Source organism: Photinus pyralis, unplaced genomic scaffold (genome assembly GCF_008802855.1).
Source record: "Photinus pyralis isolate 1611_PpyrPB1 unplaced genomic scaffold, Ppyr1.3 Ppyr1.4_LG6, whole genome shotgun sequence".
In the NCBI taxonomy this organism is placed as follows: Eukaryota; Metazoa; Arthropoda; class Insecta; order Coleoptera; family Lampyridae; genus Photinus; species Photinus pyralis.
Window position 1 is genome coordinate 4,537,418 of NW_022170663.1, and position 14,140 is coordinate 4,551,557.

Sequence of the window (14,140 nt, forward strand, 5' to 3'; positions counted from 1 at the left end):
GAACTGTGTATCTGTTGTGTATATAATCAATGGTAATGGAAAGAAGTGACATTGTAGTATGGCATCTCGTTATTTAAGAAGATTAGAAGAAAATGAACAACCTGAATGTGACAAGAAACCCGTTATATACTTGGACGAAACCTATATTCACCCATCGTACGGAGTGAGTAAATGCTAACAATCAGATGAAGTATCGGAAGTTTATAATAGGGCTGGTCAGAGGTACATCGTAGTATGCTGGTAGTCGTTCTGGTTTTGTAGAGGATGTCGCATAGTAAATCGGGGGATTATTACGATGATATGAATCATACCAACTTTATGCAGTGGTTAGAGAAGCAGCTTATACCAAATTTACCAGCAAACTCACGCACCTCGTCAGTGTTCAAATAAATAAGCCACCAACATAATCGTAAGGAAGTGATACGTTCTTGGTTAGAAGCAAATAACATTCCTACGAGAGATGAATTTATTGACAATGTACAATTTATTGTGAACACCGGCAGTTCCGATGATAATATATAATAATATGACGATAATGAATGAAAAAAGTTAAAGGTTGTGTGTTAATTTAGTCAATGTGAGTGTTATTAATTTCAATGTGATTGTTTCAATAACTGTCCATATTTACACAGCAGAAGTGCATCAGAATTGTAAATTGTGTTGAACATGAACATCTAACAATCTTAAATGTGTTTATACGTTTTGTAGAAATAAAATTATTAATTTTACTGTTTCCCCTTGAAGTAATGCAACTCATATCGCATGGCCCACTTATTTATATTTAGTAGAGTCAAATTTTGCATGAGAATGTACAGTCTAAATTTCCAACGTCCTCGGACACGCCCTGTCAGGGACCTTCTGAGCGTGGTGCCACTGTACATACCCTCTGCCGATGCTCCATTTTTGAGATATTTGAGTTATTGGCATTTGCAGTTTGTCGACTTTGTGGCTACCCGTATTCAAACTGTGTTTTCGGCATTGCACACCTGAAATTTTGTCCCGCACCAAAATAAAATTTCAACTTATTTTATTCTTTCATTGCTTATTTTTATACTCACTGAGTGCATAAATAGATCTTTAAACTCGATCGCACGACAAATATACGATTTCCTTTATACCAGAATCTCAAAAAATCTTTTCTCGATTCTGATGTTGTAAGCCCCTTACCAGCTTTGTATTGTAGTCTACTGTATTAAAAGTTCTTAACGATTGTAATGTTTCTTATTTATTCAAGACACAGTGTTAACATCATTCACCACACATTGAATTTCTTTTCAATTTTTGTTGCAATGAGAAACCATATTATTCTCAAGCCGAACCTGCTTTAAGGATCATTTAATTTGAAGCCGGTTCTGTTGTCGATTACTGCGCAAACTCACCAACGGCCTACGCAAGGTTCAATTGGAGTCAATTTTTCGCTACAAGACTGTCTCTCTATTTACAACTCTGTGGTTTATGATCCTACCTAACCTATAAAAGCTCGGCGGTGTGTTTCGTCTGTTGTACCTGTACGTTTGTTTTTAAGGTTTAGTGCTTGAGATTTTTTTCAAGTAAGAGCCAATGCTTTGTTTATTAATGAGCGCTTTCGCTTTATGAACTAGTTCAGTGTTACATTTGTAAATAAGGGTAAACAAGAATTGTGGACAAGATACAAAAGTTTTTGAAGATAGCACTGAACTTCAATAACAAATTCTCAATTTACTTAGTGTAGATAACGTTATGTTGGATTCTTGCAGTTATGTCGTGGACTAGGAATAAAGTGACCGTATTGCTGGAGGAGTACAGGAGTCAGGAAGTGGCCGAATATGTACAAAATTAAATCGGCAAATTATAAAAACCGTAATTTACGGAAAAAGGCATTAGACGCAATACAAAGCGAATTAATTAAAATAAAACCCGATGTGACAATCCAAAAAATTCAAAACAAGTTCCAGTCATTGAAGCAGAATGCGAACAAGGAATTTAAGAAGTGCAATAATTCGAAGAGAAGCGGTGCGGACCAGGACGCAGTGCGTACTTTAATTTTATGTTTGACGTTCTAATGTTAAATAACAAATTTTAGGTTATCGAGCCATCTTTATGGTACTATGAGATGCTACGTTTCATTTTTGATAATTGTTCTCAAAGGGAAGCGCTTGATTCGTTCGACGAAATCGAATCGCAAGATGATGTGGTAAATACTATGTCCTTAAGGTTGTAAATATAGCTTTTAATATTATTATGTCTACTTTCAGGTTATGAGTGATGATGACGAAATGCAGGAATATGTAATTGAAGAAGTGTTGCAGTAATCTGAGGTAACAATATTTAATGTAAATTTTAAATTAGGCATACAAAGGCTTTCCTTTTTTCAATCTCATTAGGTAAAGGAAAGGCAGGAAGTGTAAAGAATGTTATGCATTTCTACATTATGATTATATATGAACAAGTTTTGCTTTTGTTACATGCCATACGCATTTTATTTTTTTTTATAGATGCAGGATGATGATAATTCACACTGTCATCCTCTCCGGGTATGTTGCGCCTGATGGAATTGTTGTACCAGAAGGACCAGTGACGACTCCATCAGGTGGTCGCCCGAAAAAGAAAAAGAAACAAGAGGATGTCATTATGACAAAAGTGTCCACCACTTTAGACAGTGTTACACATGCTCTTGTCAGTGGTCAAACGAAAAAAGAAATGAAGAATCAAAACGAAGTATTTGGTGAATTTGTCAGCATGAAATTGAATCAAATAAACAAAATTGGTGTTCGCAACAAAGTCGAATCAAAAATAATATCTATATTATATGAAGGGATAAATGAATGTATGGAGTGAAATAGAATAAATAAATTATTACATTTTTATTTTTTGTAGATATACTTAACATTATCAACATTTAGCAATTTCCTTTTGTTACAGCCGAATCTTGCCAGGGCACCGCACCAGCTGATGAATTGAAGTAGTCTTTGTATTCATCTCTAATTAATCTTGCAGATCTTTTTGACTTATTTCCTGATTGCTGCCCAATTTGTAGACAACTACTTTGTCTTGCATAATTTTCTGAGTTTTCTATATACTGTGAGCTTTCACAAGCCAAAAAGTTATGTAAAAGCACACATGTGAACGTGATAAGTTCCACTTTTTCTGGACTTAGATGTATCGGATTTAAAAGAACACGCCACCTATTTGCTAAAATGCCAAAAGTGCTTTCTACCATCCGTCTAGCTCGTGATAGTCTATAATTATATATACTTCTTTCATATGTTAAGTCTCGCTGAGGAAATGGCTTCATAAGGTTGTCTAAAAGTGGAAAAGCATCATCACCTATAAACGCATATGGCATTGCTGTTGATCTTCCTGGTAAAACCCGAGGTGTGGGTAAGTTTAGAGTGTTTGCTCTTAACCTTTTATATAAGCCACACTCGTCAAACACACCTCCATCGCTTATCCTACCATTGACACCAATATTTACAAAAATAAAACGATAATTTGCATCTACTAGGCCCAATAGAACAATGCTGTTTGTGCCCTTATAGTTGAAGTAGTATGAGCTTGACGATATTGGTGCTGAAAAAGTGATATGCCGACCATCTATAGCACCTAAGCAATTAGGAAAATCCCATTTATGTTCCTATTCCGTAGCAATTCTCCGCCAATCTTGATTGGAGGGCACCTATAATTTTTACTTAACATTAAATTATGAACTTTAAACAACCACAATAATACCTTTAAATATTTCGCTTTCAAATGTCTACATATAGCAGCACAAGTTTCAGGAATTATTTTTGAAATTGTGCTTTCATGTATTCTTGTACTGTACATAAGTGATCTGAATGTTTCTCCAGTTGCCAAAAAGCGCAGTGTTACGTCTAGTCTGCAAATTAAACGTTTACCTATAGAATACTAGTTTGTTGCATATGTCTCATTTGAGGATTATTAATTAAATAAAATGAAAGCTTCTTATCCTTCGGTATATATGCTTGCCTATGTTTTGCACTTATGCTACCACGCATGAATGTATTTTCTTTCTTGATGTCATCTCTAATCAAATTTAACAATACTTTAAATTGGGTGTAATTTACTCTAAGGAAATTTTTATACGCAAGAGGATCTTCTATTTTTAATTCGTTGTTCAGTAAACCCAATGTACCCTTATGTTTTTGGCCTAACCATCTTTTTGCCCAAATTTTTCTTCTCCTAACATTACGTTTTCTAACTTTATACAGTAATAGAGAACCAATGGTCACCACAAGTAGCATTGATAACTTGGTTACTTTGTCCATAATTTGTCTTGATAAACTAAGAAAAATAAACAACAATTTAATTGAGGATATTTACAGAGAGGTTATATTTATTTATGTGACACGGACGAAACAGTTGCCAATTATGAGTAGGATTCTGTAATTCTGTACAAAACTGCGCATGCGTATCGAAATAAATCTCACGAAAATTTTCTTTAGTGTAAAACAGGATGTCATTATGAAGAATTATGCGGAAACTTCATCTCGAAAATAATCACATAAAATTTCAAGATAATTTTCGTTATATTTCACAGACCTGTAATACGGCTCTAAGGATTTATTTTTGAATGTAAAATTATATATCTTAATATTTAAATTCAAAAGCCGATATGTTTCACTCACACATATATATTTTAAATAAATATAATTATTCCAGTTCTGAAAATTGGCAAATGTCCCATTTACCGAGCAAATTAGGACATGTTCCCGTTACCGACCACTCATAAAAAAATAGGAACTATTTGCCGACCGTTATGAAAAAATAGAGAAAATGATGTCAAAATTAAGTATTTATTAATTTACTCGTTTTTAATAGACACATTCAAATACAATAAACATTCACTGAATGAATTACTCAGTCATACAGCCTATTTTATTTAATAACCCTACCTGCAATTTTTATTGACATCTATCTAGGTAATAAATAAAACTTAATAATTGATTGTTTTAAACATTTTGCTTACGTAAGTCTTCTACTTTAGCCACAGCAGAAACTCCACGTTTGTTTATTAGTTTTGGTTCGTCAATACTGCACACAATATCTTCCTTAACGTAACTGAGGATGTCCTCTTTATTGGGCCATTTCCAGTGAGAACGACTTTTAGTCATTGTCTTCACCAAGGTTCCGTTTTCGTCAAAGCCTGTTATTACTCCCGGAAATAGTTCTCCCTCGTAGGAAACTACAACGTAGTCTCCCTTTTTTCTTGCAGGTTTTTCCATTTCAGTTTTTTTATGTTTTATTATTTGTTTTGTTGTTCCACTCGATTCCGCAGTTTCGTTATTTCGGACTTTTCGTTTTCTAAGCCTTTCAGCCTTTTCATCTTCTTTCTTTTTCTTTTCCTCATCTAATCTCCTCTGGTATTCAATGTATTCGTCGGATGAAGCTACTGTGGGTGTAAGCTTTTTAGTAATTTTTTTTATTTTGTCATTTTGTTTTCGTTCTGGCCATAGGAGTGCTTTTTTAAATGGGGTTTCAATATCTTTAAAAGGTGTGGGTATATTTGGGAATTTTTCAATGTCAGTACCATGTTTTTCGGTATTTTCTTTATCCTGGTTTGCCCCTTCAGATAGAGTTTCGATTGCTTCGGGAGTTTTTATTTGAGGCGAGTAATTTATGGTATTTTTGTTGTTTTCGATATCATCAGTATCGGATACTGCTTTAATGCCATTTTCGGTTCCTTTCGTATTTGCAGTGAATTTGGTTGGGGTACGGTCTGGAGTTTTATAAGTGGCGACACTTAATAGTGTAATGTTATCTTCTACAGGAATTATTATAGTAGAATGTAACTTTGGATCTTTGTTTGGTGAATTTGGCATTGTTGGTAATAAAATGCTTCCATCCGCTTGTACTTCCAAATCTAGTACGTTCTGGTTTTCTGGCCAAAATCGGTCCTCAATATCAATATAATTGACACTAAGCTCACTTACACTCAGTTCTAAATTTGGTAAGTTCGCGTCAATTGTATCATCGTGTTCGTTGTTTCCTTCAGAGCTTTGACTGTCCTTAAATATTTGTCTCCAGAAATAAAATAAACTTTCATCCCTTTCAGGACCAGTCCATATATCGTGCTGGTTTATCTGAAACGCTAAAAGAGTCTGTGGATCTAATCTTTTTTCAATTTCATTTAAAAGATGTTTGGCCGTTTTAGTGTCATGAAGTGTGGCGTCGTTATCAGTTCTACTCATGGATTCTGTTGGAGCATTTGCAGATTCAAATGGAGTTTGGGGTTTTAGCTGCACTTGGTGAAATCCACGTTATCTTGAGTGAATGGATAAAGACCGCAAGCTCTAAATCCGTTTGTAGCTATTTCTTCATTAACCACTTCGGACAAACAAAAGTTTAATTCTGCAGCAAAATCCTCGCCTCTTAATTTATCGCCGTTGTGTTCAATTCGCCACTTTTGAACTCGTTTTTTCCAAGAATTCTTGAGAGGGCGGAAAAATGCAACATCCAAAGGTTGGAGTAAGTGGGTGGAGTTTGGTAATAGAGCAATCAGTGTAATCCCCTTTTCTCGACAAAATTCAGATAGATGCAAATTGAGGTGAGAAGCATGACCGTCTAAGAAAAGAATAAGCGGTAACGCAACATTAGTTTTTAGCACCCATGGATAAAAAACATTTGCTATGTATTCGAAGAAATTTTCTCCAGTCATCCATCCATTCTCTGAGCGGCCTATTCCCCAACAATTTGGCATTTTTTTAATTATAGTTGGTGGCATTCTTTTATATGGAATTAAAACTAGCGGCGGTGCCAATTCACCTGCAGCAGAAACAGTAATGAGGACGGTGAGACACTCCTTATCATCATTTTGAGTTCTAACATATACTTTTTTTGATCCTTTTTTCACCAAAACTTGTTTTTCTTTCGGAGACAAATAAAAAGTCGATTCGTCGCAATTAAAAATTCTTTTTGGATCTGTTAAAATATTATCCAAGTTATTCTGCACCAAATATTCATAAATTTTATTAAACCATCCACGAATGCTGTGTTCTGTTATAGTAGCGCGTGACTGTGTTAGATTTTGAGCAATTCGATGCGATAATTCCGGGTGTCTTTTTAAGAAGTTTTCGTACCAATGCCTGCCCGGAATTCCATCCTTAAATGGCGTCTCTCTATTAAGTTGGACTACTAGTTTTGTAACACTTTCTAATAATTGGCTGCGAGTCACAGGGAAACCCACTTCTTGTAAATACAGCACCCAGTGGACAATTTTTTCTTCTTCGGAATGCGTAAGAACTGTGTGAGCTCCACTTGCGGCACCCTCTGGATATTTATGATTCTTCCTATCAATTAAGGTGGTTTTCGGAACCTTGTATATTTCTACAGCTTTCCTGTAACTAAGGCCATTCGCAATAGCTTCTAAAGCATTTTTAACTTGCTCTTCAGTGTATTGCTTTTTTTTCTGGCTTCCATTTCTGCAAAAATTGTAATTTCTATATACTTAAGTATTTTTAACTTCCAAAGGAGAAATATAATTAAGTACTTAGGTAGTTAGGTACTATAAATAATAATGAATAAGGCTATAAGGTCGGTAAAAGCCTATCAGCGACCGCCTGGTCGGTAAATGGAAAACTCATATTTTTTGCGAACCTTAAACCGACCACAATTGAAATTAGAATACTAAGATTGCAAATTAATATTCTTCAAACCTCTCACCTATTTTACCATCTCAGAGGTGCCTTAAATCAATCTAAATTAATCAAACTTTGGAATTAATTATGATTTTTATGAAATGATGTAATATTTATTTGGATTATATTTACACAGAATCCCGTAAAGTATTGAAAAGTGCAATAATTCCGTTTATTTTCAACAAAAAGTAACTAACATTTTGTGGTCGGTGATACCTGATGCAAGAGAATAGTAAATGAGTTTTCGAAATAACATAAAGTATTTAGTATTATAACATTAATTTGTCTGTTTTTTTTTAAATTTTTAATAGGTATCATATTCCCATTACCGACCAATCGGTCGGCAATTGGGGCGTATGCATTTATAATTAACCTTTCACCGACCATTTTTGTTTTTGCAATATATTATGAATTATTCAAATAATCAGTGTAAACTAAGTATATTGTACAATAAAAAACTGTATAATAATGCATTAAAAAATAAAAATCGTGCTTACTTACCAAACTGTTGTTTAATGGACCGTAACAAGAACACTGAAAAATAATTTATTTTGACAGTAAAAGCTTATCAATCCACTCGCGTTATGAGACAAACATGAACTGCACGAGTATCTGGCATGTATGTGGACTTGGGGGTGGTACAATTTGATTGGCGGGCATTTCCGGGCTCAACCGTAATGGCCAGTAATTTTTCAAGTGCGTGTTTGTTTATATATTGGAGTTTAAACTGCCCAAGTCGTAGGTGGTCGGTAATACCTTAGTGGTCGGTAAAGGGTACTTTTACCTTATTATATAAAAACTTGTAAGCTGTACATTGCATTTTGTTAATATTCCTGTCTTTGCGTCTTTGTTTTGTGTTCTACTTTATACTAGATTCCAAATTATTTTTAAGTTTTCCTTTTATGATTATGATTCTTCTTTGTTTAATATATTTTGATCAAACTGAAATCGCGGCTTTCAACATGTACAATTGAACATGTCTCATAAAATTACGATCAGAACTTCACAAGGTAAGTTCGTTTTTCTTCAAACGTCATATAATATTGACATTACGTAGCCCAGCACTCTGAGTTAAAGTTTGACTTTTTAGGACAATCGAACAAGCGGCAGTGAAGTATTTTAGTGCCTAGGCAATAAAACGCTTCAGTGCCAGTGTCACATTGTTTTGCTTTGACAAGTTGATGTTATTTACATTAGGTTCTTGGTTCACCTAGCAAGTGCGTTGATCTTTCCTTCTGATTTTAACAGAAATAAAAATATAGTCGATCAAAGAAGCTATTTATTTATTTAAATAATAGTTAATGTTGAAAGTTCAGTTATGTTATGTATTGGGTTAAGTTTAGTAAGTTAAGTTGGTAATATAGAGTTTAGAGAAAGGTGTCACAAAAAGGTCGTTCAATGTCTCTTGTTATGTTGTGTTCAATAAAGACTAATTAACGAATTGTGTATAGTCAATGGTCCGGTCACACCTCGTGTAAAGACACAACATAAATTGGCGACGAGATAAAAAGGAACAAAGCGAAAATCCGTGAAAAATCGAAGTCGTAACCTCCAAACCCGGAAGTGAGTCTTGTCAGCCATTTTCCATCAGCCCAGTCGGAAGTTAGTTGCAGTCGAATGTCATTGTAAAAACCATAGAAAACAACAATCAACAAAATGTCACTTATTGGTACGATCGAACCCATCGACTTAGAAAAAACGGAAATCGAAAGCTACCTGGAGAGAATGGATCACCTGTTTAAGTGCAATCAAGTCGAAGGTAATCATGAAGTCGATTTATTTGTCACCCTGGTTGGAAGTGAAGCATACAGAGTGATGAAAAACGCTGTCAAACCGAACAAAGTTGCTAGTCAGTCGTACGAGGAATTAAAGGCAATATTAAAGCAGCGAATGGCTCCAGTGAAGTCAGTCACGTTCGAAAGTCACCTGTTTTATAAAATTAGTCAAGGTAGTATGTCGATCGCTGAATATATAAGTAAACTCAAAGAACAAGCGGATTTGTGTGAGTTTGGAAATTTTTTAGATCGTGCACTGAGAGATAAGTTTATAAGTGGTATGTCAAATAAGAAGATACAAAACCGTCTACTGTCTGAGAAGGATTTGTCGTTTTCCAAGCTGTGCGAGTTGGCTTTAGCACAAGAATTAATACAGTCAGAGAGCCTTGAGTTACAGCAAGATGGTAAAGTAAATAAGTTGTATAGAGGAAACTCGTCCAAACAAGTGAGTCAAAGAAGGAAGGATGTCAGTCAAAGTCAAGTACGTGGTCAAATGTCAGTGTCGTGTAGTCCGAAGTCCAGTCGGAGCTTAGCATCGTCCAGTCAAAAGTCGAATAAAAACTCTACGTCTACGTCTGTTAGTCAAAGGTCAAGTCGAGGCCAGTCCTGTCTTAGATGTGGAAGGTTCCATAATCCAGACACGTGCCCAGCCAAAGAGTGGGAGTGCTTTTTATGTCATCGTCAAGGCCATACGTCCAGAGTCTGTAGGAATAAACAGAAGAAAGTCCATTTACTAGTCGATCAAGAGGATGTCACGGAGGAAGCAAAAGAAGAGTCGACCGATGAAGAATTCGTGGGATTCTGCAAGAACATTCAGGTGTCAAGTAAGTCTAATCCAGCTATTTTGAAAGTTAATGTTGAAAAACGCATAATAGACATGGAAGTTGATACAGGCGCAAGCGTAAGTTTAATTTCTGTTGATACTCGTAACAAATATTTTAAAGATATACCAATTTGTAAAAGTAGGTTAAAAATTAAAACCGTACAAGGAGATCAGTTACAAATTGTAGGTGAAATGATGGTAAAGGTTAAATGTATTGAGTCCGATGTCAAGTATGAATTGCCGTTAGTCGTTGTCTTGTCTAAAATCGAGTTTATACCACTACTGGGTAGGAATTGGCTAAATATGTTATTACCTAGGTGGCGTGAAAGTTTGCATTGTAATGTCATTGAGGTAGATATTTCAAAAATTGTGTCTGAATTTAAAGACAAGTACAGAAATGTCTTTAGTAACGATAAAGCAAAATGCATCAAAAATTTTAAATGTAATATTGTGTTAAAAGAAAATGTTACCCCTGTATTCCACAAACCGTATACCGTCCCTTACTCTATTAAAGAAGAAGTGGAAAAGGAACTTGAAGAAATGGTAGTAAATGGAATATTGGAAAAGGTTGAATACAGCGAGTGGGCGAGTCCAATAGTCGTAGTGCCCAAAAAGTCATCGAAGTCCTTAAGAATCTGTGTTGATTTTAAGGTAACTCTTAATCCATTAATCAAGGTTAATCATTACCCATTACCGAGGGTAGAAGATATTTTTAACCAAGTTGCTAAGGGGAAATTCTTCACTGTTCTTGATTTGAGTAATGCTTATCAACAGTTAGAGATGAGCCCTGAATCCAAACATTTGTTAACGATTAACACACACAAAGGTCTTTATCAGTATAATAGATTACCTTACGGCGTAGCTTGTGCACCAGCACAATTTCAAGCAATTATGGATCAGATACTTCAGGGAATTAAAAATGTTGGCTGTTATTTAGATGATGTCATTATCGTGGGTCAGTCGCTTGAAGACTGCTTCAGGAATGTTGAAATTGTTCTGTCTAGATTAGATAAGTTTAATGTCAAGGTGAATTTCCAAAAATGTAAGTTTTTCGTCCAAACGGTGGAATTTTTGGGTCACGAGTTGTCGGAAATAGGAATCAAACCTATGAAGAGTAAAATGGAGGCTATCGAAAGAGCACCCGAACCCAAAAACCTGCAACAGTTACGCTCGTATTTAGGTCTGCTGAACTATTATAACAAATATTTACCTATGTTGTCTTCAGAATTACATCCGTTGTATAGGTTAGAGCAAAAAGATGTCCCATTCGAATGGTCCAGTAAATGTCGACAAGCCTTTGAGAAGAGCAAGCAGTTATTGCTAAACAGTAAAGCTTTAATTGCATACTCACCTGATTTACCTTTAGTTATGGCTGCCGATGCGTCCCAATACGGAGTTGGCGGTGTGCTTAGTCACATAGTGAACGGCGAGGAAAGACCAATTATGTTTGTATCTGGCACAATGACGGAAACTCAGCGTAGATACTCACAGCTTGAGCGAGAAGCACTGGCAATCATATTTTCGATTAAGAAGTTTCATAAATTTATCTACAATAGGCCTTTTACGCTGATCACCGATCACTTACCGTTGAAAACAATCCTGGGAGCGAAAAATAAAATACCTACTCTGTCTGCTGCGAGATTACAACGATGGGCGTTGATCCTACAAGCTTACCAGTATGAAATCAAATACCGGAAAGGACAAGATATGGCAAACGCTGATGCCATGTCACGACTTCCACTTGAAGAATCGACGGAAGAAAAAGCGTATTCTTTTTCTGATTATTATGTGCTACCGTTGACAGCACTTGAGATAGTAGAATGCACCAAGCAAGACCAAACACTTTCTAAAGTGATAGAATATACACAAAAAGGTTGGCCCAACAAGATTAACGAAAGTAATCTGAAACCATATTACATCCGAAGAAGTGAATTAACAGTTGAAAATAATTGTTTACTCTGGGGGAATAGAGTTGTCATTCCATTCCAACTGCGGGATTCAGTCTTGAAATTGCTACACGATAAGCATATAGGGATAGTTCGAGCAAAAATGTTAGCACGTGGTGAAGTTTGGTGGCCTAATCTAAATCAAGATCTGGAGAATTGTATTAACTCTTGCGAAAATTGTCAATCCTTACAACCCAAAGCAGTTCCAGTACCGTATACACCATGGTCAAAAACCGAGCGAGTTTGGGAGAGAATACACATTGACTTCTTGGAAAAATTTGACAAGAAATTCTTGATAGTAGTAGATAGCTACAGTCGATGGATCGAGATACAGATAATGCATGGAACAAATTCGTCTAAAACTATTCAAGCGCTAAAACACATATTTGCTACGTTCGGAATTCCAGAAGAGATAGTATCAGACAACGGACCTCCATTTAATGGGGAGGAATACAAGAAGTTTGCACTTTCAATAGGCACAAAAGTATCCTTGACTCCACCAGTTCATCCTTGCTCAAATGGCAAAGCGGAAAAGTATGTGGATACCATCAAGAGAGGCTTATTGAAGCAATTAAAGGATAATGAAAAACAGAAGATTACCATGACTTTACAGGAACAGATCGATGAATACTTGTTTTCTTTTCGCAATACACCCAACTCAGTCACAGGAGTTTGTCCGGCGAATTTAGTATTAAAACGCCAACCCAGAACAAAACTCTCCTTACTAAAACCAACATTTTTAAGAGGGAAGAGAAGAGAAGATAAAATCGATGGAAAAGTGAAAATATACCAGGATAGTAAAAGAGGAATAATGAGAAGATTCTATGAAGGCCAAAAAGTACTTACCTTTGATACTCGTGTCAACAGGTGGATTCCTGGAAAAATTGCAAAGGTCGTCAGTCCAGTTACATATTTAGTAATGGTGAATAATCAGGTACGATATCTTCATGCCGATTACCTAAAGATGTCCATATTAGAAGAAGAGACAAATCCAATTGTAAGACCGTACATACAAGGGAGTAACCCCAGTCCTTCGGTCAGCGTTGAGAAGGCTCCGGATGAGAATGTTCAGGAAGAAGTGATTGAAGACTCAAGTGTTTCTTTACCTGATAGTCCAAATCCTGACCAAGCACCTAAAAGTCCTGCTCCAGTTTCTATAACGCCTCAGGTACTCAGACGTTCACAAAGAACCATAAAGGCGCCCTCTAGGCTTGATTTGTAAAGGGGGAAGAGTGTTATGTATTGGGTTAAGTTTAGTAAGTTAAGTTGGTAATATAGAGTTTAGAGAAAGGTGTCACAAAAAGGTCGTTCAATGTCTCTTGTTATGTTGTGTTCAATAAAGACTAATTAACGAATTGTGTATAGTCAATGGTCCGGTCACACCTCGTGTAAAGACACAACAAGTTAGTCATATTACCATTATTGAAATTAAACCTTCGTTCCTGCAGCATCCAAGTTTTGAAGAGTCAAGTTTTGTTTGGCTCGTCTTATTTCTAATGAATGAATGAAGTATTTTCAAAAAAACTGGATTGGTTTCTGCTTCAAATGAAGGAGTAGTTGAAGTCATTCCATCTGATAAACCTGGATTTTCTAAAGTTGTCGAAAGTATTTTTTGTGCAATTTCATTTTTATTTGAAATCGAAAAACTCGTCCACAATTAAAACGTCAAAACTAATAATGGCCAACTATAGCAATTGTTATAGTCACCACGGCCGACGCGCTCACGGCTACCCATAACGATCGGGTTAATATTTCTTCCGATTTGAAAACCATTATTTGGGCGTTATTCTCACGTTTGAAGAAAAAATAGCATATATTATGCGGAGCTAAAGTAACTTCTTATGGCTCGTCAGTATTTTGCTGGCCTCGCTTCGCTCGGCCATCAAACACTGACTCGCCATAAAAAGTATCACTTTAGCTCCTCATAATATAATATACTATTAATCTAGTTAATTATGAAAA

The 14,140-nt window shown here is 35.8% G+C and overlaps 2 protein-coding genes across 4 annotated transcripts; both read left to right on the forward strand.

The window, feature by feature from the left end:
• Positions 1-1,298: 1,298 nt before the first annotated feature.
• On the forward strand, positions 1,299-4,421 carry LOC116173752. Of its 2 annotated transcripts, XR_004145981.1 has the most exons (4): positions 1,299-2,009; positions 2,063-2,173; positions 2,235-2,297; positions 2,475-4,421. XR_004145981.1 is itself a non-coding variant. In XM_031491428.1 (3 exons), the coding sequence occupies exons 1-3, from the start codon at positions 1,806-1,808 to the stop codon at positions 2,289-2,291; spliced, it is 372 nt and encodes a 123-aa protein (XP_031347288.1). In that variant the 5' UTR covers positions 1,299-1,805; the 3' UTR covers positions 2,292-4,421. The 2 variants fall into 2 exon arrangements, 1 of the variants encoding a protein (XP_031347288.1); XM_031491428.1 differs by having other exon boundaries at positions 2,235-4,421.
• Positions 4,422-8,992: 4,571 nt separating this feature from the next.
• LOC116173646 (uncharacterized protein K02A2.6-like) lies at positions 8,993-13,435 on the forward strand. 2 transcript variants are annotated; one of them, XM_031491271.1, is made up of 2 exons: positions 8,993-11,412; positions 11,458-13,435. In XM_031491271.1, the coding sequence occupies exons 1-2, from the start codon at positions 9,291-9,293 to the stop codon at positions 13,398-13,400; spliced, it is 4,065 nt and encodes a 1,354-aa protein (XP_031347131.1). In that variant the 5' UTR covers positions 8,993-9,290; the 3' UTR covers positions 13,401-13,435. The 2 variants fall into 2 exon arrangements, with proteins under 2 accessions (XP_031347131.1, XP_031347132.1); XM_031491272.1 differs by having other exon boundaries at positions 8,994-9,582; positions 9,658-13,435.
• Positions 13,436-14,140: the final 705 nt, after the last annotated feature.

Excerpts from the sequence above, each read along its gene's own strand:
- LOC116173646 (XM_031491271.1), top strand. The coding sequence starts at position 9,291 with ATGTCACTTATTGGTACGATCGAACCCATCGACTTAGAAAAAACGGAA. Across the intron at positions 11,413-11,457 it reads ACAGTTACGCTCGTATTTAG|AATTACATCCGTTGTATAGG; the intron begins GTCTGCTGAACT and ends TGTTGTCTTCAG.
- LOC116173752 (XM_031491428.1), top strand. The coding sequence starts at position 1,806 with ATGTACAAAATTAAATCGGCAAATTATAAAAACCGTAATTTACGGAAA. Across the intron at positions 2,010-2,062 it reads GCGGTGCGGACCAGGACGCA|GTTATCGAGCCATCTTTATG; the intron begins GTGCGTACTTTA and ends AACAAATTTTAG. Across the intron at positions 2,174-2,234 it reads TCGAATCGCAAGATGATGTG|GTTATGAGTGATGATGACGA; the intron begins GTAAATACTATG and ends GTCTACTTTCAG.